The 25,795-nt window shown below is 38.0% G+C and overlaps 1 protein-coding gene and 1 pseudogene across 7 annotated transcripts in view; both read right to left on the reverse strand.

Moving 5' to 3' along the window:
• CEP135 (centrosomal protein 135) overlaps positions 1–25,795 on the reverse strand; it is a 145,227-nt gene that overhangs the window by 63,112 nt on the left and 56,320 nt on the right. For all 7 annotated transcript variants that reach the window (XM_074229389.1, XM_074229388.1, XM_074229387.1 and 4 more), the window contains 3 exons: positions 14,835–14,987; positions 11,074–11,151; positions 10,612–10,763 (listed from right to left, as the gene is read on the reverse strand). In XM_074229389.1, the coding sequence (XP_074085490.1) occupies positions 10,612–10,763; positions 11,074–11,151; positions 14,835–14,987 (383 nt within the window). The remainder of the gene's footprint in view (positions 1–10,611; positions 10,764–11,073; positions 11,152–14,834; positions 14,988–25,795) is intronic.
• Positions 14,994–25,777, reverse strand: LOC141517914 (U5 small nuclear ribonucleoprotein 200 kDa helicase pseudogene; annotated as a pseudogene).

Genomic DNA, 25,795 nt, shown 5'->3' on the forward strand with positions numbered 1-25,795 from the left:
TATTCCTCCAGTTGTGTAGAGTACACTCAAGGAAGACTAGTACTTCTGGTGTGATGGCTGCCAAGTCCTTTTTTAGGGTTGTTTTCCACCTTTGATGTCCACCTGAGTCACCTAACTCTCACCTATGGCTCCAAGAAATTGCAGCATGCACAGTAACCACACACTGGTAAATGATTTCAGTAGGCAGGCTAAACCAGGTTGAGAGTAACTGAGGGAGTCTCAAACCCACTGATGAGTTAGGGGAGAGGAAAACGTGTCTACTCCAAGCATGTTAAGTCTTCCACTGGTGGAATAGACAGATGAGAACACTTCATTCCAAGGGCCATGAAGGCAGGTGAAGCCAGTGCTGTGGAGCCCTTAGAGCTTGGTTAGACATCAAAGATGCCAAGGTCATCCACTGCATCTAGAGCGATCACCAGTTGTCTTTACGCCATCTTGTCCCTGGATCATGATGACTTTGGAAGAAAGAATGATGCCAAGAAATTCATTCAACTCTGCCTCATGTAAATAAAATTTACTCACAAATCAAAAGATATCACCTTACCACTTTACCATTCCTATCTCAAAGTACTAGGGCAATAGACAATACACATAAAGTGTCAATACACTGGGAGCACAACCCTGCACATAGGCCATAGGGTTGCTTCCTCACTGGAAGCAGCAGTGGAATTAGACAACGCCCTAGATTCTGAGCAGCCTTTTAAGGATCATACTGCTCACCTCTAGTGTAAGGAAGAGGTTAGAAAAGGAGCCCTAAAAATTGTCTGCTTTGCCAACCTTGGTCTGACTACCATGGCAGGCAGGGATCCTACAACTGTGATTGAAACATTAAAAAATGTACAAAAACTTCTTCAAAGAAGATTTCCCTCACTGTCAGTTCAGGGAACAAGTGTTTCGATCCAACAGACCTGAAAAATGAACAGCTTTTATTGCAAGAGAACTCAGCAGATATCATAGCCAAAAAGCAGCCCTAAGGGAAACAACGCTGGCAAGATCTTTCCTATACCTTCATTCAAGATCTTTCCTAATCCCTCTCCTAGCTATCCTTCAATGCCTTCAAAATTGTTGCCCAAAATGCAAGAATTGTCTTTGTATACTTTACACTAGGTGTAATGATTCTTCCCCATGTTTGTTTTCTACAATGTTATTTCCACATACTCAAGTAGCACATCTGGGATATTAGAGTACAAAGTTGCCCTTCTAGATTAACTGATGGTGAATAACATTGTTTATAAAAATCAATGCAGGGGGCAGTTAGGTGGCGCAGTGGATAAAGCACCGGCCTTGGAGTCAGTAGTACCTAAGGTTCAAATCCAGTCTCAAACACTTAACTTAGCTGTGTGGCCTTGGGCAAGCCACTTAAACCCATTTGCCTTGCAAAAAATCTAAAAAAATAAAAGAAAATAAAAATCAATGCAAATCTATCATTTTTTCATTTTAGTTGCTCTATTCCAATTTATCTTTTAAATGCCTTCAAGTTGATTTTCCTTAGTTGGATCTCTCCCTAATTTTAAATTTGTTTTTCCTTGCTACGTGCTATTTTATGTACTGATACTTCACATAATATTCTATTGTCCTTGTTTGTAAGATTCTACAAGAAAGTTTATATTCTAAATCATTGCCATCCTTGATATCATCATTTTCTCTGTTTAGCAAGGAGGTAAAGAACTCACTGACCAAGGCAGCTCCTAGGCTCTTAGGACCTAACTTGTCATGGCAAATAATCTATACAACAATTAGTTAACCTTCTTTAACAAATAGATACGTGTAGTTATAAATTGTTCTTCCTTCCATTTTTTCCCATTTTTCAGGGTTGAATAATATGTTTACATAGATGATGGTGGAGTTGTTTTAATTATATGTTATAAATTTTTTTGATTTTTAATTTTTGTTGTAATTTTATATGAATTTTATTCTTACATTTTGAACTTTTAAAATTATGAACTTGAATAAAAGATATCAATTACTTCCATTTGCAAGGAACAGAAAAGAAGATTGTACATGAAGCTGTACCTCTATCATGTAATCTGTTTATATGTATGTAATAAATGCAACAAAGTAGTTCCAAAACTGTTCTGATTGCCAATCTCTCTCTTCACTTCCTTTTGCTCTTTCCTATATCATTGAAAAAGTATATTTCATTGATGCCATTTGTTTTCTTTAACGTCACTTCTTTTTAAATTTATTTTTATTAAAGACATTATTTGAGTTTTACATTTTTCCCCCAATCTTGCTTCCCCCCCCCCCCCAGAAAGCACTCTGTCAGTCTTTACTTTGTTTCCATGTTGTACCTTGTTCCAAATTGGGTATGATGAGAGAAAATCATATCCTTAGAGAAGTCTAAGAGGTAATAAGATCAGACAATAAGCTATATGTTTTTTTTTCTAAATTAAAACTCCACAGCTCCTTATCTGGATACAGATGGTACTCTCCTTTGCAGACAGCCCAAAATCGTTCCCGAATGTTGCACTGATGGAATGAGCAAGTCCTTCAAGGTTGAACATCACTCTCATGTTGCTGTTAGGGTGTACAGTGTTTTTCTGGTTCTGCTCATCTCACTCAGCATCAGTTCATGCAAATCCCGCCAGGTTTCCCTGAAATCCCATCCCTCCTGGTTTCTAATAGAACAATAGTGTTCCATGACATACATATACCACAGTTTGCTAAGCCATTCCCCAATTGAAGGACATTTACTGGATTTCCAATGCTTTGCCACCACAAACAGGGCTGCTATAAATATTTTTGTACAAGTAATGTTTTTACCCTTTTTCCTCATCTCTTCACGGTATAGACCCAATAGTGGTATTGCTGGGTCAAAGGGTATGCACATTTTTGTTGCCCTTTGGGCATAGTTCCAAATAGCTCTCCAGAAGGGTTGGATGAGTTCACAGCTCCACCAACAGTGTAATAGTGTCCCAGATTTCCCACATCCCTTCCAACAATGATCATTATCCTTCCTGGTCATACTGGACAATCTGAGAGGTGTGAGGTGGTACCTCAGAGAAGCTTTAATCTGCCTTTCTCTAATAATTAATGATTTAGGACATTTTTTCATATGGCTATGGATTACTTTGATCTCCTCATCTATGTAAATTGCCTTTGTATATCCTTTGACCATTTGTCAATTGGGGAATGGCTTTTTGTTTTAAAAATATGACTCAGTTCTCTGTATATTTTAGAAATGAGTCCTTTGTCAGAATCATTAGTTGTAAAGATTGTTTCCCAATTTACTACATTTCTTTTGATCTTGGTTACATTGGTTTTATCTGTGCAAAAGCTTTTTAATTTAATGTAATCGAAATCATCTAAATGGTTTTTGGTGGTATTCTCCAACTCTTCCTTAGTCATAAATTGTTCCCCTTTTCATAGATCTGACAGGTAGACCAGTCCTTGATCTTCTAATTTGCTTATAGTATTGTTTTTTATGTCTATGTCCTGTAACCATTTGGATCTTATCTTGGTAAAGGGTGTGAGGTGTTGGTCTAATCTAAGTTTCTTCCATACTAACTTCCAATTTTCCCAGCAATTTTTATCAAAGAGGGAGTTTTTATCCCAATGGCCAGACTCTTTGGGTTTATCAAACAGCAGATTACTATAATCATCTCCTGCTTTTAGACCTAGTCTATTCCACTGGTCCACCACTCTATTTCTTAGCCAATACCAAACAGTTTTCATGACTGATGCTTTATAATATAATTTCAGATCTGGTAGGGCTAAGCCACCTTCTTTTGCACTTTTTTTCATTAAGCTCCTGGCAATTCTTGACTTTTTATTTCTCCATATGAATTTACTTACAATTTCTTCTAACTCATTAAAGTAATTTTTTGGAATTTTGATCAGTAGGGCACTAAACAAATAGTTTAGTTTTGGTAGAATTGTCATTATTATATTAGCTCTACGTATCCATGAGCAGTTGATATTTGCCCAGTTATTTAAATCTAATTTAGTTTGTGTGAGAAGTGTTTTATAATTATTTTCAAAAAGATTCTGAGTCTGTCTTGGCAAATAGACTCCCAAATATTTTATATTGTCTGAGGTTACTTTGAATGGGATTTCTCTTTCTAGCTCTTCCTGCTGTTTCTTGCTAGACAAATATAGAAAAGTTGAGGATTTTATGAGGGTTTATTTTATAACCTGCAACTTTGCTAAAATTGCAAATTATTTCCAGTAGTTTTTTCAGCAATTGCTTGGGATTTTCTAGGTAGAGCAACATGTCATCTGCAAAGAGTGAGAGTTATGTCTCTTCCTTCCCAATTCTAATTCCTTTAATTTCTTTTTCTTCTCTAATTGCTGATGCTAACATTTCTAATACAATATTGAATAGTAGTGGTGATAATGGGCACCCTTGTTTTACCCCTGATCTTACTGGGAATGCCTCTAGCCTCTCCCCATTGAGTATAATGCTTGCTGATGGTTTCAGATAGATACTGCTAATTATTTTAAGGAACAGTCCATTTATTCCTACATTCTCTAATGTTTTTAATAGAAATGGATGCTGTATTTTGTCAAAAGCTTTTTCAGCATCTATTGATATGATCATATGATTTCTGATAGTATACTTAATTATATCAACAACAAACCTAACAGTTTTCCTAATATTGAACCAACCCTGCATTCCTGGAATAAATCCTACTTGATCATAATGTATTATCCTAGTGATGACTTGTTGTAATCGTTTTGCTAAGGTTTTATTTAGGATTTTTGCATCTATATTCATCAGGGAGATAGGTCTATAATTTTCTTTCTCTGTTTTAACTCTTCCTGGTTTAGGTAACAGTACCATATTGGTTTCATAGAAAGAGTTAGGCAGAGTTCCATCTTTCCCTATTTTTCCAAAGAGTTTATATAGGATTGGAACCAATTGTTCCTTAAATGTTTGATAGAATTCACTTGTGAATCCATCAGGCCCTGGAGATTTTTTTTTAGGGAGTTCAGTAATGGCTTGTTGAATTTCTTCTTCTGAGATAGAGTTGTTTAGGTATTTAATCTCTTCTTCATTTAACCTGGGCAACTTATATTTTTGTAAATATTCATCCATTTCACTTAGATTATCATATTTATTGGTATAAAGTTGGGCAAAATAATTACGAATTATTACTTTAATTTCCTCCTCATTGGTGGTGAGTTCACCTTTTTCATTTTTGATACTAGCTATTTGGTTTTCTTCTTTCTCTTTTTTTAATCAAATTGACCAGAGGTTTATCAATTTTATTGGATTTTTCATAATACCAACTTTTAGTTTTATTTATTAATTCAATAGTTTTTTTACTTTCAATTTTATTAATTTCTCCTTTAATTTTTAGAATTTGTAATTTGGTATTTGATTGGGGATTTTGGATTTGTTCTTTCTCTAATTTATTTAGTTGCATGTTTAGTTCATTGATTTCCTCTTTCTCCAATTTATTCATATAAGCATTTAGAGCTATAATATATCCCCTGAGAGTTGCTTTGAATGAATCCCATAGGTTTTGGTATGTTGTTTCATTATTATTATTATTATTATTATTATTATTATTATTATTATTATTATTATTATTATCTAGGATAAAATGGTTAATTCTTCCTATAATTTGTTTTTTGGTCCATTCATTTTTTAAAATGAGGTTATTCAGTTTCCAATTTGTTCTGGGTCTATATCTCCTTGGCCCAGTATTGCATATGACTTTTATTGCATTGTGATCTGAGAAAGATGTATTCACACTATTCCTGCCTTTCTGCAGTTGATCATTAGGTTTTTATGTCCTAGTACATGGTCAATTTTTGTATAAGTTCCATGTACTGCAGAGAAAAAGGTATATTCCTTTCTATTCCCAATCAGTTTCCTCCATAAATCTACCATATCTAATTGTTCTAACAATCTATTTACCTCCTTAATTTCTTTCTTGTTTGTTTTATGATTCGATTTATCTAGATCCGATAGTGGGAGGTTGAGGTCTCCCACTAGTAGAGTTTTTCTATCTATGTCTTCCTGTAGTTCTTTCAGCTTCTCCTCTAAGAATTTGGATGCTGTCCCACTGGGTGCATATATATTCAATATTGAAATGACTTTATTGTCTATAGTACCTTTTAGGAGGATATAGTTTCCTTCCTTATCTCTTTTAATGCTATCTATTTTTGCTGCTGCTTTGTCTGAGATCAGGATTGCTACCCCTGCTTTTTTTACTTCAGCTGAAGCAAAATATATTTTGCTGCAACCTTTTACCTTTACTCTATATGTATCTCTCTGCTTCAAATGAGTTTCTTGTAAGCAGCATATTGTAGGATTCTAGTTTTTAGTCCACTCTGCTATTTGCTTACGTGTTAAGGGAGAGTTCATCCCATTCACATTTAAGGTTATGATTACTAATTCTTTATTGCCCTCTGTGCTATCTTCCCTCTGTTTGTATTTTTCCCCCTTTCCCCCCTTTTATCGATATTCCCCAGTCTTTTGTTTCTGAAAACCACCCCCTTCAGTGTGTTTGCCCTCCTATATCACACCCTCCCCTTTCTTTCCCCTTCCCTTCCTTTTATTATTGCCCCTTATTTCCCCACTCCCCTTCCCTTTCTCCGTCCCCCCTTCCCTTTTCCCCTTTTAATACTTGAAAGGTTAGATATTTTATAAGTTAACTGAGTATGTGTAGGTTGACTTTAAGCCAAGTCTGATGAGAAGAAGATTCAGGTGTTTCTCCTCTGCTCCCTTCTTCCCCACTATTACCATAGGTTTTTTGTACCTCTTAGTGTAATGAGATTTACCCCATTCAATCCCCTCCCTCCTCCCGTCTCTTTCCTGTCCCCCTTTTTAGGGTGGTAGTGTTTTTTTTAAGATCATTCTACCTAAGTCATAGAAAATTCTGAGCGTCTAAACCTTCTAGTTCTGTATATTCTATCGAATAGAGTCTAAATTCCTGAGAGTTATTAGAGTCTTTCTCCCAAATGGGGTTAAAGCCAGTTACACCCCATTAGATAGTAGTCTCATGGATAGGTCATGAATGTCCATCATTTCTGGCAAGGTGTATTTCCTCTGTTAGAGTTACATTTATTGCATTTTTTTTTCTTTTACCACCCCCCCTTTTTTTTTTTTACCTTTTCATGTGTCTCTTGAACCTCCTGTTTGATGTCCAAATTTTCTGTTTAGCTCTGGTCTTTTCATCAGAAATTTTTGGAATTCTTCCATTTCGTTAAATGTCCATCTTTTTCCCTGGAAGAATAGGCTCAGCTTTATAGGAAAGTAGATTCTTGGCTGCATTCCAAGCTCCCATGCTCTTCGAAATATCTCGTTCCAGGCCCTTCGATCCCTTAATGTTGATGCAGCCAGGTCCTGCATGATCCTTACTGTGGCTCCTTGATATTTAAATTGTTTCTTTCTGGCTGCTTGCAGGATTTTCTTTTATCTGATAGTTCTGGAGTTTGGCCACAACATTCCTTGGTGTTTTCCTTTTAGGATCTTTTTCTGTTGGGGATTGATGTACTCTTTCAATAACTACTTTGCCCTCCGATTCCATGATATCAGGGCAGTTTTCCGTCACTAGATCCTGTAATATTAAGTCCAGGCTTTTTTTCTCTTCAATGTTTTCAGGAAGTCCTATAATTTTCAGGTTGCCCCTCCTCGATCTATTCTCGAGGTCAGTGGTTTTGTTGATGAGGTATTTTACATTTGCTTCTATTTTTTCTATTTTTTGATTTTGTTTATCTGACTCTTGCTGTCTCGTGGAGTCATTAGTTTCTGTAGACTCCATTCTTTTTGGGGGGAGGAGTTTTCTTCATTAAGCTTTTGCAACTTCTTTTCCAATTGGTCAATTCTACTTCTGAAAGAGCTTTCCATTTGATCCAATTGAGGTTTTAAGAGAATTAATTTCTTTTTGCATTTGCTCATTTGAGGATCTGAGAGAATTGTTCTCATTTTGTAATTGTCCAATTGATGATCTGAGAGATTTATTCCCCTTTTGTGTCTGTCCAATTGTACTTTCTAAGGTTTTGTTTTCTTGTTGCAGGGTATTAATCGTCTCTCCCAAATTTTTAAGCTCCTTCCTTATTTCTTCGAGGAAGTCTTTCTGTGCTGGAGACCAGATTGTATTCTCCTCAGAGGTTCCAGGTCTCTCTGAGTTGGGGGTCTTTCCCTTCCAGGAATTTTTCTATGGATCCACCTTTCCGCTGACCCTTCTTCATTATGCTAAGACCTTGAGTTGGGGGGGCTGGTTCACCTGGGCTTGGGATCGTTAAAGGCTTTACTGAGTGCAGTTTCTCTGGCTGGCCAGTAGGAGGTGCTGGTTGCCTTCTCTGGAGTGTCTGTGACCTGGATTGAGAGGCCTTCTCTCTTTGCCCGAAGGGAGCAGTTGGAACTATTGAATTCTTTTGCCTTCAGTCAACGGTGGGCTTTACCCTGGACTGAGGTCATTCCTCAGCTGGGCTGGTTCTTTGGCTCGCACACATGGGCCTGAGGTAGAAGTAGTTTGCAATTGTTTGTTTGGGAGGAGGCGTCAGTGCAATGGAAGGGTGGGCTCAGAGTTTCTCAGACTGAAGGAGTCCAGCATGGTGTCCACAGCTCTCCTGCACCAGACCTCTCCCTGCAGCCCCTTCCCCAAGCTCCTGGGGGACAGCACCAACACCATCACCTCTGCTTCCCTGCGGACCCAAGCCCCTTTTGTCCAGCCCCACCGCTGATCCAGCAGGTCCTGCTCTCCAGCCCTCAGACTCCTGGTTCCAATTCAGCTGTTACTCTGGCTTATCCGGGTCTGATACTCACCCACCAGAATTCTACCAAAGCTGCAGCGGGAGACAAATCCTGAAGTAGATGCTCTTTCTCCTGGCTTCTCTCTCTGGGTTCCATGAGTCAGACTTCCTCTAAGAGGTTTGTTTCATATGATAGATGGGGAAGAGATCAGGAGACTCTAGATAGAACTGTGCCTGTCTTCTCTCTGCCATCTTGGCCGGAAGTCAACGTCACTTTTTTTTAACCCCATTCTTTCTCCCACCAAATAAAAGTTCTCCAACAAATAAGTATAGCAAAGCAAATCCCTACAATGGCTTCTGAAAATGTATGTCTCATTCTGCACTTACAGACCATCACCCCTTCATCAAGAAGTAGGAAGTATGATGAACCATCAGTCAGATGTAGTCATGGTTGGTCTATGCATCAAAGTTCTTAAGTCTTTCCAAAGTTGTTTTCTTTTACAATATTATAGTCATGACATAAATTATTCTACTAGTTTGCTCGCCTGATTCTCTCTTTAAGTTCATATCTGACTATTGAGGTTTCTCTAAAACCATTCCTGTAAGTCATTTCTTATGGAGCAGTAGTAGTCCAATATACCACAATTCAGGCACTCCCAATAAAGAGTGAGCATCTACTTGGTTGGTTTTCAGTTCTTTTTCTAACAAAAAGTACTATTCTAAATGGGCAGGTCAGAGGTGCACTGAGAATAGGAAGAAGTTCAAATCTGGTCTCACACATTTGTTATTGTGTGACCCTGGGCAAGTCACTTAACCTTGTTTGCCTCAGTTTTGAAAAACAAAACGGAGAAGGAAATGGCACAAGTCACTCCAATATTTCTGCAAAGAAAACTCCAAATGGGGCCATTAAGAGGCAGATACTACTGAAAAACAACAAGTAGTGCTATCCCTGAGTCAAAAGGTGTGAAGTGTTTAGTGACATTTAACTTAGTTTCAAATTCTTTATTAAACATTGGGGAATGACTCTGAGATTCCTTCTGCCTCAATTTTTCTGATTATGTAAATAATGTGTTTCAAACAAATCACTCCAATTAAATAATGTTGCTCCATTTCAGCCAGGTACTAGAGCTTTTGTGCCATCATATCACCAAATCTTCCAAAAGACCATTTCTTCAAGAATAAGAAAAGTACCCAAGCCTCAAAGGAGTATTACCAACTCCTAAGCAAAGTTACGTGGTCTTCTATTCAAGGACCTCCCCACAATATGATTTTTTTAATTTTTTGCATTATTTCATACAACTCACTTTACATTTCAACTAAACTATTCCTGAAACAAGTTTTGGATTTTTCCTTTGAAAGCTCTCTCACTTAAAATGTTTTCCCCTCCTCACTCCTGACCTATTAAATTCCACCCATTCTTTGCAGTCTCACTCCAAATGAGTGAGCTTCATGTGGCTTCTTCCAATCTCCCATTTCAGTAAGGGTCCCAAGACCCCACAAGTCCCTTTGAAGGCAAAATTAACCCTGTATTCAAGATTTCTGCTTTTTTTCCCCGTTACTGGATTGAAAGTTCTTGGAGGGCAAGGACTCTCTCTGATTGGAAGAGGGAAGTAGCAAAGCACTAGCTAGCTTAATGATACTGCTTCATGGTCAGGCTCTTTGAACAAAATGGAAGGAGAGAGAGAGAGAGAGAAAATAAGATTTTCTTATTTCCAAAGTCCATTCGGAGACAAAGGTAAATGGAGATGAAAAGTAAAAGAAAAACTTTTTTCAAAGGAGGAAGGCATATATTGCTGGTTCTCACTTATTTATGTCAGAAAGACAAGAGAGGTTATTGCATATAGATGGTATTCAGTGATAGCACCTGTAATAATTCTGTACCATAGGGCATGCAATAGTTCTACGTACTTCCTGAGGTGATCAACTCTTAATAAACATATTAAATATTTCTAATAAATTTACCTCAGTGAGTCCAATGCTGTTTTCTGTTGTGATGAGTCATCGGCAACATGTCTGAGCTTATGATACTGGAGCTTCAACTTGTCCTCCAAGGTCTCTATTGTCTCTTTCATCAGTGAAACTTTAGACTCCAAATCACATCGCTCAGTTTCCAGCTGCAATTAATGGATAAGAATGAAAGGGCGCATACTTAGAGAAGGAGTGCAGTTTATCCCCATCATCCTTTAAGGATACTTCTTAAAGAAAATTGTCTAAGGGCAGCTAGGTGGTGTAGTGGATAGGGCACCCGCCCTGGAGTCAGAAGAACCTGAGCTTGATTCCAGCCTCAGACACTTCAATAATCACCTAGCTGTGTGATCTTGGGCAAGTCACTTAACTCCAATGCCTTGCAAAAATAAAATAAATTGTCTAAGGACAGGAAAAAGCTCTATTTACTAAGTTTCTTTTGAAAGAAGTCTAAATCACCTCAAAATTAATGTTCTCCAGATTTTCCATATTTTTTTCCATTTCTGATTTTCCCAAAATAGTCAATTCCTGTAGATTCTGAAAGATAATTTTATAAAAAAATTAGCATAAGTCATAACATAAAACAACAAATATTTATTAAGTATAAGATACTATGTAAGGTCCTGAATAATAGGAATTAGACAAATTTTGGATGGCTTAATCAAAGAATCTCTCTCCCGGAATTAATGATCTCATTGTGTGCATACAACACTATTTCTGAAAAGAGGTAAATGTCTTAAAGACTTGAATTAATGATATGAAAAGATGGATTCATGAATTATATATATATTCCTTTTTATGCTCCACTGGATTGAACAATGGACACCCAGGTTACCTTCCATGATCCAAGATAAGATTTCCAAAGATACCAGGTAGAAAGACTTCAGCAGAGATCTACTGGTGCAAGGTTAGAAACACAGTATTTACTTTACTCTTTATTTACCTGTTTAAGAGCAAGGACCTGGAGGTATGCATGAGTAATTAATTTTTATAGTTTCTATAATGTCCTGCCTTTTATATTTCTCTGTGGCATGGAAGTCATAATGAGTTCTCAAAGTCTATGCTAGAAGAATATAAACTGGAAAGTTCTACCATACTAGAAAGGTTATAAATAAAAAGTTTGATATCTAAAGATCAACCTAACCACATAGTGGAGTCATTTTTTTACCAGTACTTTGGTCACTTGGTGTTTAATTTTATAGTGATGGCAATTCAAGAAACCAAGTTTAAAAAAATAGTACTGAATTTTTCAGGATTCTCTCACAGTGATAAGAATGGGAACAGAGGGAAAAGAATCACAAAGTTTTTAGACATGTATAAATAATAATTTAATTTTGGGAAATTTAAATGTGAGATCTTTGTCTAATGACCAATGATCAACATGCTATTTGCTGAACCAAATCAATATTGGTATTTTAACAAACAAACCAGAAGACAAAAAGAAATTGCAGCCAAATAGAAAGATGCTTCCTATGTTCTTCATAGGACAAACAAAGGAATTCAAGGAGTTCTTATACCATGTATCCAAGAGGAAAAAGAAATATTTTATAAGATAATGTCATTATTACTATAAAAAAGGATAACAAAAAGACATTACTAACTATCAAACCATAAGTTATTTCTTATTTTTATGAATCTTTTATGATAATCCTTTAAATAGATTTTAAAGGTATCTTTTGAGGAAAATAATGAAAAAGAAAGAAGCAGGCTTTTGCAAATAATTTTTTATAGCAGAAATCACAAAGTACAGAGAATATAAAATATCCTGTTTTCATTGTTGATTATAAAAAGCAAACAAACAAAAAAAGGTATTTCTATTACTTGACTAGAAGGCTACAGATGTAACTACCATGTATATGCTATAATCCTTCAAGATCTCTGACAGATGCAACCAGAAGTAAATATGTTCAATAACTGTGATAATTAATGCCAAGTGAGACATTTTAAAAACAAGGTAGACACTCGCAATTTTTTGTCACTATATCTAAAGATGTACTTCCATAAAAATGAAAAAGATTCCTCTATAAAATGGGCAGGTTCTTTAGACAATTTTATTTGATGATAATAGGATATTGATTGTATCAAGACCTAGAACATTATAAAACCTCAAAAAAATCCATTAATTACTCATGAGATTGGCATATAATAGTTGGGAAAAAAACAAAATAAGTGAAAAATGTCTGTTGTCTGTGACACCCAATAAGAACCAAAGAAAAATATGCAAGGTTACAGTACAGAAAATTTGTAAGATTCAACTTTAGCATTAGAAAAAAGTAAAACATTAGGACAAAAAGTCTTTGATAATTCAAAATTTTCCAACAATATAATTTAATTGTATTATGATAAGTAAAAGATGTGTTTAATATTTCTGTATTTGTCTATGAGATATTTTATGCCTTAGCACATGTCAGTTTTTATAAAGGTGCCATAGTCAATAGCGAAATTTCTTTTTATTCCTTTTTGGGAATGGCAGTTCTTTCACATCTAATTTTGCTAAAATTTTGTTCAGATCCTTGACTTTTCTTAATTATCTTTCTGTTAGATTTCTTTATGTTAGAAAAGGACACATTGAAGTCTCCAAGTATTACCATTTTGTCTATTTCTTTCTATAATTCAATTAAATTTCCCTTAAATAATTAGAAGTTATGCTATTCTATGTATATTTATTAAATATTGATATAATCTCTATAGTACCCTTAACTAATTTCTATCCTTTTCTCTTTAAAATCTTGCCTATTTTTATCCTTATCTTTTCTGAGATTATGATCATTATCCTTGCTTTTAAAAATCCACCTTAGAGTAAATTCTACTCCAACTCCACATTGTAACTATGAATGTCCCTTTTTTATATATGGTACTTTAAGATATATTAAGATTCTGCCTTCTGAACTAACCTATTATTCTCCTCCACTGATTATTATTTCTATCATGTATTTTCCTTCTTCATATTTCTTTATAATTTTATCTTTAAAGAGAATCCAATAAGTGCTAGTAATCTGATGTATTCTATCCGTTTTATTCTATCCTCTGTTTCTTCACTAGGCCCAGCCACCAGTCTTTGGTTCTTAAACTTTTTTTTAATCACCCTTTGAACAATCCTCTGGATCTGACTTTGCTTTGCTTATGACTTCCCCCCCTTTTTTAAGGCAATGGGGTTAAGTGACTTGCTAAGGTCATACAGTCAGGTAATTATTAAGTGTCTGAGGTCGGATTTGAACTCAGGTCCTCCTGATTCAAGGGCCAGAGCTCTATCCACTGTGCCATCTAGCTATCCCTACTTCTCCCTTCCTAACACTTTTCTTCTTCCTAAGAGGGAATCCATATACCAGGTGGCATTTGTATAAAAAGATACTCAGTCTCCCTGGGTTTTATTTCTTTCATTCGGTTTTTTTATTTTAATTTCAACTTCCTTTCCTTTCTGGAAAAAGAGGGTTGGAATACCGAGTACCAATGCTTCCCAATGCCTTCACTCCTCTCAATCAGCTGGTTTGCTTGGATCCATGCCCCTACACACACCTCTACTTCCCTGCTTCACTCTCCTGCATTAGACTATAAGCTCCTGCAGCAGCTTTTCGTAAAGAGTATCCCTAGCACTTAGTATTATGTGCCTGGCAAATAATCAGTGTTTAATATTTTGTTACCTGAATTGGATTGAATAAAATGACAAGCAAGGTAGGACTAAATTATCTTAACAGCTTGTTCTTGTGATAACAAGTTTAAAGTCTACAGAATTATATAATAATTTTTTCTCAATTTTATTTCTATTTGGGTATGTAAAAAATACACAAGGAAAACACATGAATTTAACATTTCAATATTAAATCTTACAATAAATCCTTTTGAATATTTTTTGTTATAAAATATTCTATGAAAAAGACATACAATGAGATGATTTGACTAATTTTACTTCTAAACTGTTTTAAGTTATTCATTTCAAACATTCCTTTAGCCTATTTTAGAATGTGAAACTGTCCTGGACATTTCAACATGCACAAAGATATGTGTTTTTCATAGACTAAACATGTTTATAAGCTAGATGATGAACTTAAAACTTACTTGTACATCCATACAGCAACAACACAGTATAAAGTTTGCTGGGACCACTTTTTCTTCTTCCTTGAAAGATTTCTAAAATTCTGGGTTCTTCTTATAAATGCTATTACAAATTAAGCTAAAAGTTATAGTGAAAATCCTGAACTTCCAAGAAACAAAGTACTCACCTTTAATTTCTCTCTTAAAGCTTCCTTTTCTACAATCATTAGTCTCAAGTCTGATAAAGCAGTCTCTTTTTCTTTTTCCATAAGACAAAGAATATCTTGGGGTGGCAAAGAATATGTTGCTTCCTTTCTTAATGTACATAAATCATGCTGCGCCTTAAAAAATGAATTGTTAAAGTCAGAATGCTAACACTACAATCTCAAAATAAGATTTTTGGGACACTGGAGATTACCAAGTCATGATTTTGTTATGTAGCAGTTATGAAGTAAACTGAAGAACAATTACTTGTATTTCACTTGGCAATTCTTGCATGATTAATTTTCTGTATTTATATTTGCATAAGCCTGTAATCCAGTAGTTCAATATTTTGAATTTTCACTCAATGGTATCTTAATTCTGGTAGTTTCCTATGCTAAGAGTCCTGGTGTCTTATTTGAATTTTCCTACTTCTTCATCACTACTATTCAATTAGCTAGAGGATCATGTGTATCTACATAATATTATCTTGCATCTATCTCTTTTAAGTCTCTCACATGACCCTTCCTACTAGCCACCTAAACAATTGCAATTCTTCACATTATCTATTTTCTCTTCCTTCAATCAATTTTTCACAATGTTGTCAGATAACCACCTTATGCACAAATATGGTCATATTTCTTCTTCACTCAAATACTTAAATGATTTTTTGTTAAATACTGAATAAATTCCAATCCCTTTTTCTCTTTTGGTTCAGGTATGTGGTTGTACAGTAAAGACCTTCCATCGATGTCTTGAGACACTGAAAGTTTAAATGATTTGTTCAGGTCACTGACGGAATTGAAGGGATTAAGACAGTAAGTTATTAATTATGGGAATTGAATGAACCATACTGATTCTGATATGCAACTCAATTCCGTAACTCAGTTCCCTTCCTATTCAATTATACACCTAGACCAATGTCTGTTTGAATTATATTATTTGAATGTAACCCTGCGTAGCTTGGAAGTTAGACCACCTCTACCTGCTGTGCATACTAAGGACCCTAGGGTTATGCAGACCAGAATGATCAGATCCAAAGAATGATGCAAGAAGTTTTATCATAATTTTATCATAATTATACATCTCAAGCAACCCATATGCTTTATCTGGAAACTGGTTCCATACTTCATTGTTTCCAACTTCTTTTGATTGTTTACAGATACTTACAGAGTGTTAGAAACTTCTTTTTCTAAATTCAGATAACAAAACCTGTTCATTCTCCCTCTCCCAAGTTGGAAAGTCCCTAATTTTTTATGCAACTAGAAATCAGAATAACTAATATTGTACTTTTCCTTTTGATTGACCTTATTTGATTATTTTTAATATATAAAAATCTGCCTCCCCTGTTTTGGGGGTTCAGCATTAATCTAAGTTGGGAGTCATGTAGTGCTTAATAAATTGATACACTCAAAGGTGCAGTCATTGCACCTTCCAGTTACCATATCACACAGGTAGTACATGCCTGAGGCAGAGGTTAAACTTACATGTGCACCCAATGTAGATTTTTGATGCACAACAGTCCTACTTGCACTTCAAGCTCCTTAACACAGTAATTTGAGACCTCTACAGAGATAACTGTAAAGTCTATATAGCCAGACCTGACCTCTTTCCTGGATTCCTGTCACATACTACCAAATTGCCTATTTAGTATTTCCAAACAGATGTCTCCTGACATTATCTCAAAGTCACCCAAATAGAATTTGTTATCTTTCCCCTCAAAATAGAACTTCCCACTTCCTAACTTTCTGCTAAGAGTACCACAATTCTTCTAGTCACTAGTCATGCAACCCTGGAGATATTTCTAAACTTTATTTCATTTTCACTAACCAGTTGGAGTGTCAGTTATGATTCCCATTGGTTCAATAAAATCAAAAACAATATTGAAGGAAAAATTCCCTATTTGACAACAATTGCTAGGTAAACTCTAAATCAGTTTGTCATAAAATAGGTTTCCACTAACATAATTAAGAATTATCCTTTTCTTTTTTTTCCTTGAGATTGGATGCTCCTATCTATTCTGGGCTGGAGTGTAGCAATCACTCACAGATACAATTCCACTAGTGATCAATTAAAGAACCCAACTTGGTTTGCTCCATCTTAAGAAGCCTAGTGATACTCAACTCCCTGAGGGGCTCATTATATTTGTGTCAGACTTTTTTTTTTGAAGTTTTCCAATGATTTTACTAGAATATTCAAAACAAAAAAGATATTCAAAGACCCACATTAAGAAATACTGTACAAGTTCCATGCTTCAGCATAGCCAACAAAAAACAGCAAATATTCAAATCACTAAGGGGACTTAGGGCTAAAACAGAAGAAAGGGTGATATGTTGACAGGTCAACACTGGTAGGATTCCTTCCCATATTGAATCTCTGAAAATCTAGGGTCTCATTAACTACAAACTTCAAATATTCCAGTTGAGCATTTTCTTTTTAGGTTTTTTTTTTTGCAAGGCAAATGGGGTTAAGTGGCTTGCCCAAGGCCACACAGCTAGGTAATTATTAACTGAGACCGGATTTGAACCCAGGTACTCCTGACTCCAAGGCCGGTGCTTTATCCACTACGCCACCTAGCCGCCCAGTTGAGCATTTTCTATGAGAATAAATGAATGCCCTGGACTCAGTCAGAATCACTATCACTTTCTGCTTCTTTCACATCCACACTGAATTTGTATTCCTGGTCACAATCCATGTAGGCATCACTCATAAAGTAGAGAGTGTAATTCTGGGCGCCAGTGGCAGGAGCCACAAAATCAAGCTTCACCTTGGCCTTCTGTTGAAGTGTCAACCTTTTGATGGAGATGAGGCTATTGGATTTGGAATCTCCAATCACTACCCACCAGCCTTCCTCACATTTCTGTGGGAAAAGAGGAGCAATGACAGGGCCTGTGACTTCCTCTTCTCACTCTAGCTGCACTAGCACAACAACTGGTCCACCACTGCAGATGCTCTCTTTCTCCACCACCTCATAAGACAATTCAATATTGGGATAGCGATTACAAAAGCGGGCTACATCAGCAATCTGATTGTCTGACAGTTGAAGTAGTGTGTTGCGTTCTTCATCTTCCATCTCCATAATGTCAAAGACACTCTCTACTCCCCTGTCTGTGCACTGTTTGATGTGGTCAGAGGTGAAGTGCGGCAACTGCTTCAGGTAGGAGTCTTTGGACCACATGGCTCTGGGCCAGTTCCATGGCTGCTAGAGCAGGGCTCAGCCAACCACTGCTAGAGAGGACATCAAAACAGGCTTGGATGAGCCGGACTGCCTTACTAAGGATCTCCTCAGTGTCCGATTGCAATTCAGCACTTAGCTGCATATGGGACAAATGGGCCTGAAGCAAGAGGTTGGTCTTAACATGAGGGTCATTGAACTTGGGATTGTTCAGCTTATGAGGCACCTTCTGAGCCAACTGCTGTAGCAGGTTGTCTTCATGATGTTGGATGGGAATGTTCTCATACTCAGCTGCATTGGAAATGATCTCAATGAGTCCACGTACCTTGGTCTTAGCATTCAGAGACATATTGAAGAGCTCAATGGTGGTGTAGTTGATGTAGTAGTAAGCAGCAATCATGCCCAGGTTCAGGGGTGCCACATCCATCTCATCCTCAATACTGATACATTTAGACTGTTCCAAATCACTTAATGTCTGCTCTACCAATTCAGACAAATGATCTGACAAGTGACGATGGGAGATGCCCTGTAGATTGTAGTAGTTGGGGTTCTGGGTCATATGATGGTACAGGAAGGTCCAGGTGAGGTAATCTACTGCATCCTGCTTGTTCTCAATAGTCTTGGTGATAATCTCAGCATTGAAATGGTCATGCATGCAGTGGTCCAGATGAGACTCTACTGGCAGTGGCTCATATAGAAATTTCTTAAAGAAGTCTTTTTTTGGAGCCCTGACACATGATGACACATCGTCCTTCATCATCCTGTAGAGGTTGATTGGCATGACCTACCATTTGTAGTACATCATAGATGGGATAGTCCACGTAAGCATGGATCTTGCCATTATAGTACTGTGTGTCCATGATGATCACAAGATGAGCAGCCACATTCATGCCCCAGCACAGGCTTCAAGAGGCCACAACTACCTGGATGGCACCTGAGCTGAAGAGCTGCTCCACCAAATGCTGCTCTGCAGGGCCGAGTCCCTCATGCAGGTAACCCACACCATTCAGCAGAGTCTCCTTGAGGGTGCTGTCACTCAGTTTTTCCAGGTATGGGATTATATCCTTCTCTGTGCAATGCAAAAACCTCTGCCTCTGAATGTCTGCTGTACAGGTGGTGAGGATGTCAATGGCAGTCAGGCAAGTCTGCTTGAGTGATGGGACAAAAACAATGACAGGCTTCTTGGGTGAATGTTTTGTAATGGTATGTATACTGGCTTGGCCATAGATAGCAGACAAGTCTGTGTGTGACTAATGTTGAAGCCCTGAATATGAAGTTCCAAGGGGACAGGACATACATTAGGGTGAAAATTAAAGGTGGAGGTGGTACTACAGCCTAACCAATGGGCAACATCTTTAGCATTAGACAGGGAGTAACTAAGTGCCACAATGTGGATTGGTCATTCTATCTGGTTGGAGATGTAGTGCATACGAGAGCAGATCACTTCAAGTACAGGCCCATTCTTACCCCCAATGAGGTGGACCTCATCCACCACAAAGAGGTTGACATTCTGGACATTCTTGCACTGCTTCCAACAGCGGGAAAGGATATCCCACTTTTCAGGAGTACTGATAATGATATTGCCTTTGCCCAAAAGCTTCAGGTCTGTACTGGTCTCTCCTGTCAATAGTACTACCTTCTTATCGAGTCGCTCCTGGAACTTCTCATACCAATCCATTTATACCTGTTCTGCTAGAGCCTCAATGGGAGTGATGTAGATACAGCAGCCTTCCGAGTTCTGCAGGAGCATCCTTAAAATGGCAAATTCAGCACAGATGGTCTTCCCGCTGCCCTTGGGGGCCCCCACAAATACAATGTCATCACTATTGTACACGGTATTAAACACTTGAGTCTGGATGGGAATGAAGAATGGGAATTTGTCCTGATAGAGACTCTCAAAGGCACTGTTTCTCAGGGCAGACACAGGCAATGGCTGTAATTCTAAAAGTTCTGTGGGAGGTGGGTACTTCTCAGGCAAGATTAAGTGATGGAAGGAGACAGGCAACTGGGTCTCACAAGACAGCCAGCGGTCTGACACCACACGAATAAAGTACTGTGGAGGAAGTGGCTCAAACACAGGAACAAAGAATGTATGTAATGAGATGCTCGTCCTGTGCATACTTGGCCTTGAGCAGGAAATACTCATGATGTAGAATAACTTCACTGTCAACATCTTCTATGAGAATCCAGAATGCCTCAGATGAACCATGAACCTTTTCATCCCACTGGAAATCAGGGGTTATGGTCAGCTCTACTTTCAGGGTAGAACGAGTAATAGGCTGCAAATGCACTGACAGTTCCAATTTGGGGAACAGGTGGACATATTTGTGAATGGTCTTCCCCATTTTAGGCATATGAATAAGTTCACCTATCTCATTGTGATTCAGGTCATAGAGTCGCTCAAAGGGGAAGTTTTTCTTTTCAATTTTCTTTACAACCTCCTCAGGGAGCTTCTGGAACTGGCACAGGGAGCACATGGATTGCCACATGCGTTTGTCAATCATCTTGCACAGATTCAGAGTCTTGTCCGTCAGCTGTGCCCAGCCTCGATTTAAGACAATTTCAAAGATGGTACGCATTAACCAACCAGCCGACTGTGTAACATATACCATGTCTGCCATCAGTGCAAAACCCTCCAGTTTTAGCTGTGAAATAAAGGCCTGAAGAAGTACATTGATCTTTGCACTAGGTTCTTCAATGCTCTCCTTCACAGGAATAGGAACCCTCTCTAGTAATTTCTGAAGTTCTAACTTCTCTTCCTCTCTCACTGTTATGTTTTTGAATTCTGAAGAGTGAGAATATTCTAAAGAGCTCAATTTCACTCAGAGTTGGTTTCAAGAGCTGGTTATAGGTCTGTACCGTATCATTGGTGATATAGTAGTGACTGGCAATACGGCCAAGCTCTGTCATTTGTAAGTTGCCAGTTTTCTTATCATATTTGACCAAATTGTTCTTGTTCAACATGAGAGCGGCAGTGTGCACCAAATCTAGTCGGCGCTGATCTAGCAGAGGATCCCCCTTAAGGTCGTCATGTGAAATACCACAGAGGGTTGGAGAACCGAGCATTCGGATATATAAATAGGCATAACCCAACCAATTTACTGCATCCTTTGCATTCTGGACATTCCCCAGGACAATCTCAGCATTGAGCATGTCAGGCAGCTTTGATACCATTTGGCTCTCAATAGGTAGCTGCTGATTGAGTAGGGACAAATAATACTGCAGCTCCCCATGAGATGTAATGAGGATGCCTTCCCCTTTTGTGTCATATTGTGGTTGTCCAGCATGACCCAGCATCTGCAGAATGTCCAATGCTCCCAATTCTATCCAGTGCCCCTTTTCTGGGCTATACACCTGTGTGCCTTTAATGATGACTGTATGAGCAGGGAGGTTTACACCCCAAGCCAGAGTAGCTGTAGAGACAAGAACCTGAATGTGTTTGTCAGCAAAAAGATCTTCCACAAGTGTTCGGTCAACTCTGGTCATACTAGCATGATGAATGGCAAAGCCATAAGGTAAGAGGTCCTTCAATTCCAAATTCTTGCACTGCTCAGCTTCTGTCTGAAGAACCTCAGTGGATGCAGAACCCTCTCAAAGAAAAAGACCCAGTGTATCCTTCTCTAGACACATATCTCGGATGGCCCTGGCCATCTTTCCTGTCTCTTTTCGAGAATGGACAAATACTAGCACCTGATTTTTCCCAGCATGCTCCATAATCTTCTCATAGACTATCTCATTCATGATCTGGAAATGTTTGATTGCCTTCTTCTCTGTGATTCCCACATATGTCTGTTCAAGAGGCACTGGATGGAAGCTGTTGTCAAAGTAAAAAAGTTCCTTAGCAGGGTCTACACGAAGAAAAGTAGCAACATCCTCATAGTTTGGGAGGGTGGCACTGAGCCCAATGAGTTGAACATGTTCTTGGGTCATCTCAATGTTTTGGATAGCCCTGGCTACCAAAGCTTCCAGGACAGGACCTCTGTCATCATGGAGAAGATGAATTTCATCCAAGATGATGAGGCGTACTAACTAGGTATAGGTACGCTCCCCACCCTTTCGAGTAATGATGTCCCACTTTTCAGGAGTGCAGACGATGATCTGTGTGGCATTAATTTCTTCCTTGCACAGCTGGTGATCACCTGTCAGCTCAGCCACACTAATACCATAGGTTGCAAGATGCTTTCCAAAGCTGCCCACCATCTCCTGTACCAGGGAATGCATAGGAGCAATATAGATGATCTTGAAGTTATCCACATTGATGGTACCATCCATGTTAATGTGTTTTCCAATCTCCCGAAGCATACACATCAATGCCACATTAGTTTTTCCAGCACCCGTAGGAGCACACAGCAACAGATTCTCATCAGTATCCAAGGCAGCACGGTAGAGTTTGCTTTGTATCTGATTGAGTGTTTTAAATCCCTCAAATCCAGCCTGAGCATATTTTTGTAGCTTCTCCACTGGCAGCAATTGCTCTTCAGGGCCAAAGGGTTTGGGCTTCAGAGCAGGTACATGTAACTCTTCATAGCCCTTACGCTGGCAGCGGAAGGATCCATCAGGAAGTTGACAGCGTTTATTAGCCATAAAATGGCTCCCCTGGGTAAAGACTAGATCCTCCAAGTCCAGAACCTGCCTTGGCACCAATGCTTCCCCACTCTGATCTAGATCCATGGTTTCTAGATCTGTGTCCATTCGGGATTGACGTACACACTCTCTTCGAGACCGTTCCTCCCAGATCAGATCCTCCTTTCTCAGTTTCATGGAGCTGGTAGAGGAATATGGAGAGCTCTGGATCAGACTCCATCTTTCCCATGATCCTCTCCTTTTCAGCTTCACTTTGTGCACTTGCCAGCAAAGTGCAACATAAGATCATCATCCTATGTTGTCTTAGCACTTTAATAAAATCAAATGTGTTGAAACCCAGAAGCAGAACCAGCTGATTTTCACATTCTCGATCATCACTGGCTGTCTTCAAAATCTCTAGCACTTCATCTGCCTTCTTCTGAGATACAATGGCATCATCATAGAAACAGCTAAGTTGTCGCTGTAGCCAAAAGGTATCAATGTCCCGAGGATGCAAATCCTTTTTCTTGGAGCCCATCAGCTCACCTGAGGCTACAAGATTGGCTGAGAAGGTGCAATGCACAACAGCCTCATCCCCTTCCATATCATCATCATATGCTTCTTCTCACACCTTCCCATATCCATCCTCATCACCTTCCTCTTCATCCGACTTAAACTGCACATTCACACCATATGTCTCATCAATGTTATCATCCATATTCTGGATTTCTTTGTCTCCACCATAATGTGTAATCTTTTTGCCCAAATTCACCAACACATGGGATCGGGTATCATCTGTCTGGCCCAGCAGTAGGTCAATTTCCTTTCTTCTTTCCTTGTCACGGAGCTTCTCATTTTTCAAGACAGCTAAGACCTCATCTGCTGCACCACAAAGGATATCTCTGGGCTGATCTCCCAGTGCTGCTTGGATAAAGCTGAGTAGCACCTCATAGGTTTCACGGGTCTCCTTGGTTTTGGGTTTATAGATGATACCCACCATCTCATCAATGCCTTCTGATAGCAATGTATAACCTTTCATCTTATTGATATCATGCCTGTTTCCATCGCGCTTTCTGTGTTTGGCTCTTCTCTCCTCCTGCATCTGGGCTTTGGTCCTTTGTGCCTTGTCACCCATTCGAGTGCCCTCCAGTTTCCCCACCAGTGAGAGTACCTCCCCTGTAGGCTCATCCCGTCGAGTTCGGTCAATAAGAGAGCAATCAGCTTGGAGGACAAGGTTGGAGTTCGCCTTGTATTCATACTGCAGGCTCCGGGCAGTCACATCCGCCATGGCTGCGCCAGCTCCAGAGCCTCAGCTGAGGCTCCGAGGGTCGAGTTTATCTTCTCAGGCCCCGTTTTCCCTTCTCCAATCCAGACTTAATGTAGATTTAGCCCAATGTAACTTCAGAACTTCTGAGCTCAAGTGATCCACTAGCCTCAACTTTCCCAGGATAGACTAAAGGCGTTTACCGCTATGTTTAGCAAGAGTTCCCTATTCAACAGAACTACTAGAAAAGATTTTGTGATGACAAACTGAGCGAATCACTACCAGTTGTGGAATAAATAATGTGATATGTGAACATAATAGAACATTATTGTGCTCTTAGAAATAACAAATATGAAGAGTTCCACAAAAACAAAGAAAATTCTGTTAAGAATCAATGAAAATGGGATGGCTAGGTGGCGAAGTGGATAGAGCACCATAGAGCACCGACCCTGGAGTCAGGAGTACCTGAGTTGAAATCCAGCCTCAGACACTTAATAAGTACCTAGCCATGTGGCCTTGGGCAAGCCACTTAATCCCACTGCCTTGCAAAAACTAAAAAGAATCAATGAAAAGTAAAAGCACACAAAAGCAGGAGAACAATAAAGGATTACTGCAATAAAGAAAATATGCTGAGTGTGGTCCCAGAGAATAGATAAGGAAGCTTCTTCCTCTTCTCATTAGAGAGGTGGGGGAACTACAAGTGCACAATGATGTAGAATGTATTCATTCACAATGATGTATATCATTAATGTGTCAATTAATTTTCCCTTGCTACAAGGCTCATTTTGCAGTGGTTGAGTAGGGGAGAGAATACCACTTGAGTATGATATTAAAAAAAATCAGATGTTATTTTTTAAAGGCAAAACACAAAACTAAAACCATTTCCTTGCCTTAAGAGAGCTTAAATTTAAATATTTACATGGACATGTAATTTAAGGAGAGAAATGTACTGTCATAGCCACAAGTTGTTTGACCCTGGGCTAGCCATTTAACTTCCATGAGCCTAAGTTTCCTTATCCAAAATTGGGTATAATAGTAGGACAGGGCATCTGGGAGGATTAAATGATATCTGTAAAACACTGACAATTAAAACTAACTTAAAGCTGAATTTCTGTTGTTTTTCCCCTTTTTAAAATGCATAGAAAGGAACAGATGTTAGTTAAGTAGGAAGGACATGAGCAGGACCGATTTGAAAACAACATTTAAAATTATTACATACTTTGATCATTGATTTATTACTGTTTAGTTAGCATAATAATTTCAAAAAGTTCATTAATGTTCTTTGTGGGGAAAAAAAAGACTGACAATCAATAACCGAATAGTATTAACACTAAGAAAAGAGGCCACTTATATCCATAGGTAGTTTTAGAATGGAAGGGTACATAAATATCTTAAAAAAAAAAAGAATGTCATTTATTCTAGCTTTCCATATTAACAGAATATACCAATATATAGTAATTAGCCACTGATTGATTATTTCTAATGATGCCACTCACTTCCTCATAACACAATCTATTCATTTTTGGTTAGCTCTCATAGTTATAAAGTTCTTCTTAACATCTATCTTGATATTCACCTTCTGAAGCGTCACAGTTTAAGCCTAACCTCTAGTCTACATAATAGTTCTTCAAACAACAGCAATTATATGTATGAAAGAGAGAACACTAAAGCCCTGAGTTAAGTCCACATTCTCTAACTAGTTATGTGGACTTGAAAAAAGTCATTTAAACTCCATTTGATAACTGTTATAAAACATGGGTAATACAGATTTGATTAGGAAGAAAACATGGAAGGATATAAAATAAAGAAACATCTATAATAATAAATCTGACAGCAGTCTAATCAAGTAGGTCAAGTAAGAAAATATTAAAGTAATTTATATCTGATCAAATAAGATAATGAATACAAAAATTATACAAAGGTCAGCTAGTCTTATCACATTTAAT

This window comes from Macrotis lagotis, chromosome 3 (assembly GCF_037893015.1).
Source record: "Macrotis lagotis isolate mMagLag1 chromosome 3, bilby.v1.9.chrom.fasta, whole genome shotgun sequence".
Lineage (NCBI taxonomy): Eukaryota > Metazoa > Chordata > Mammalia > Peramelemorphia > Peramelidae > Macrotis > Macrotis lagotis.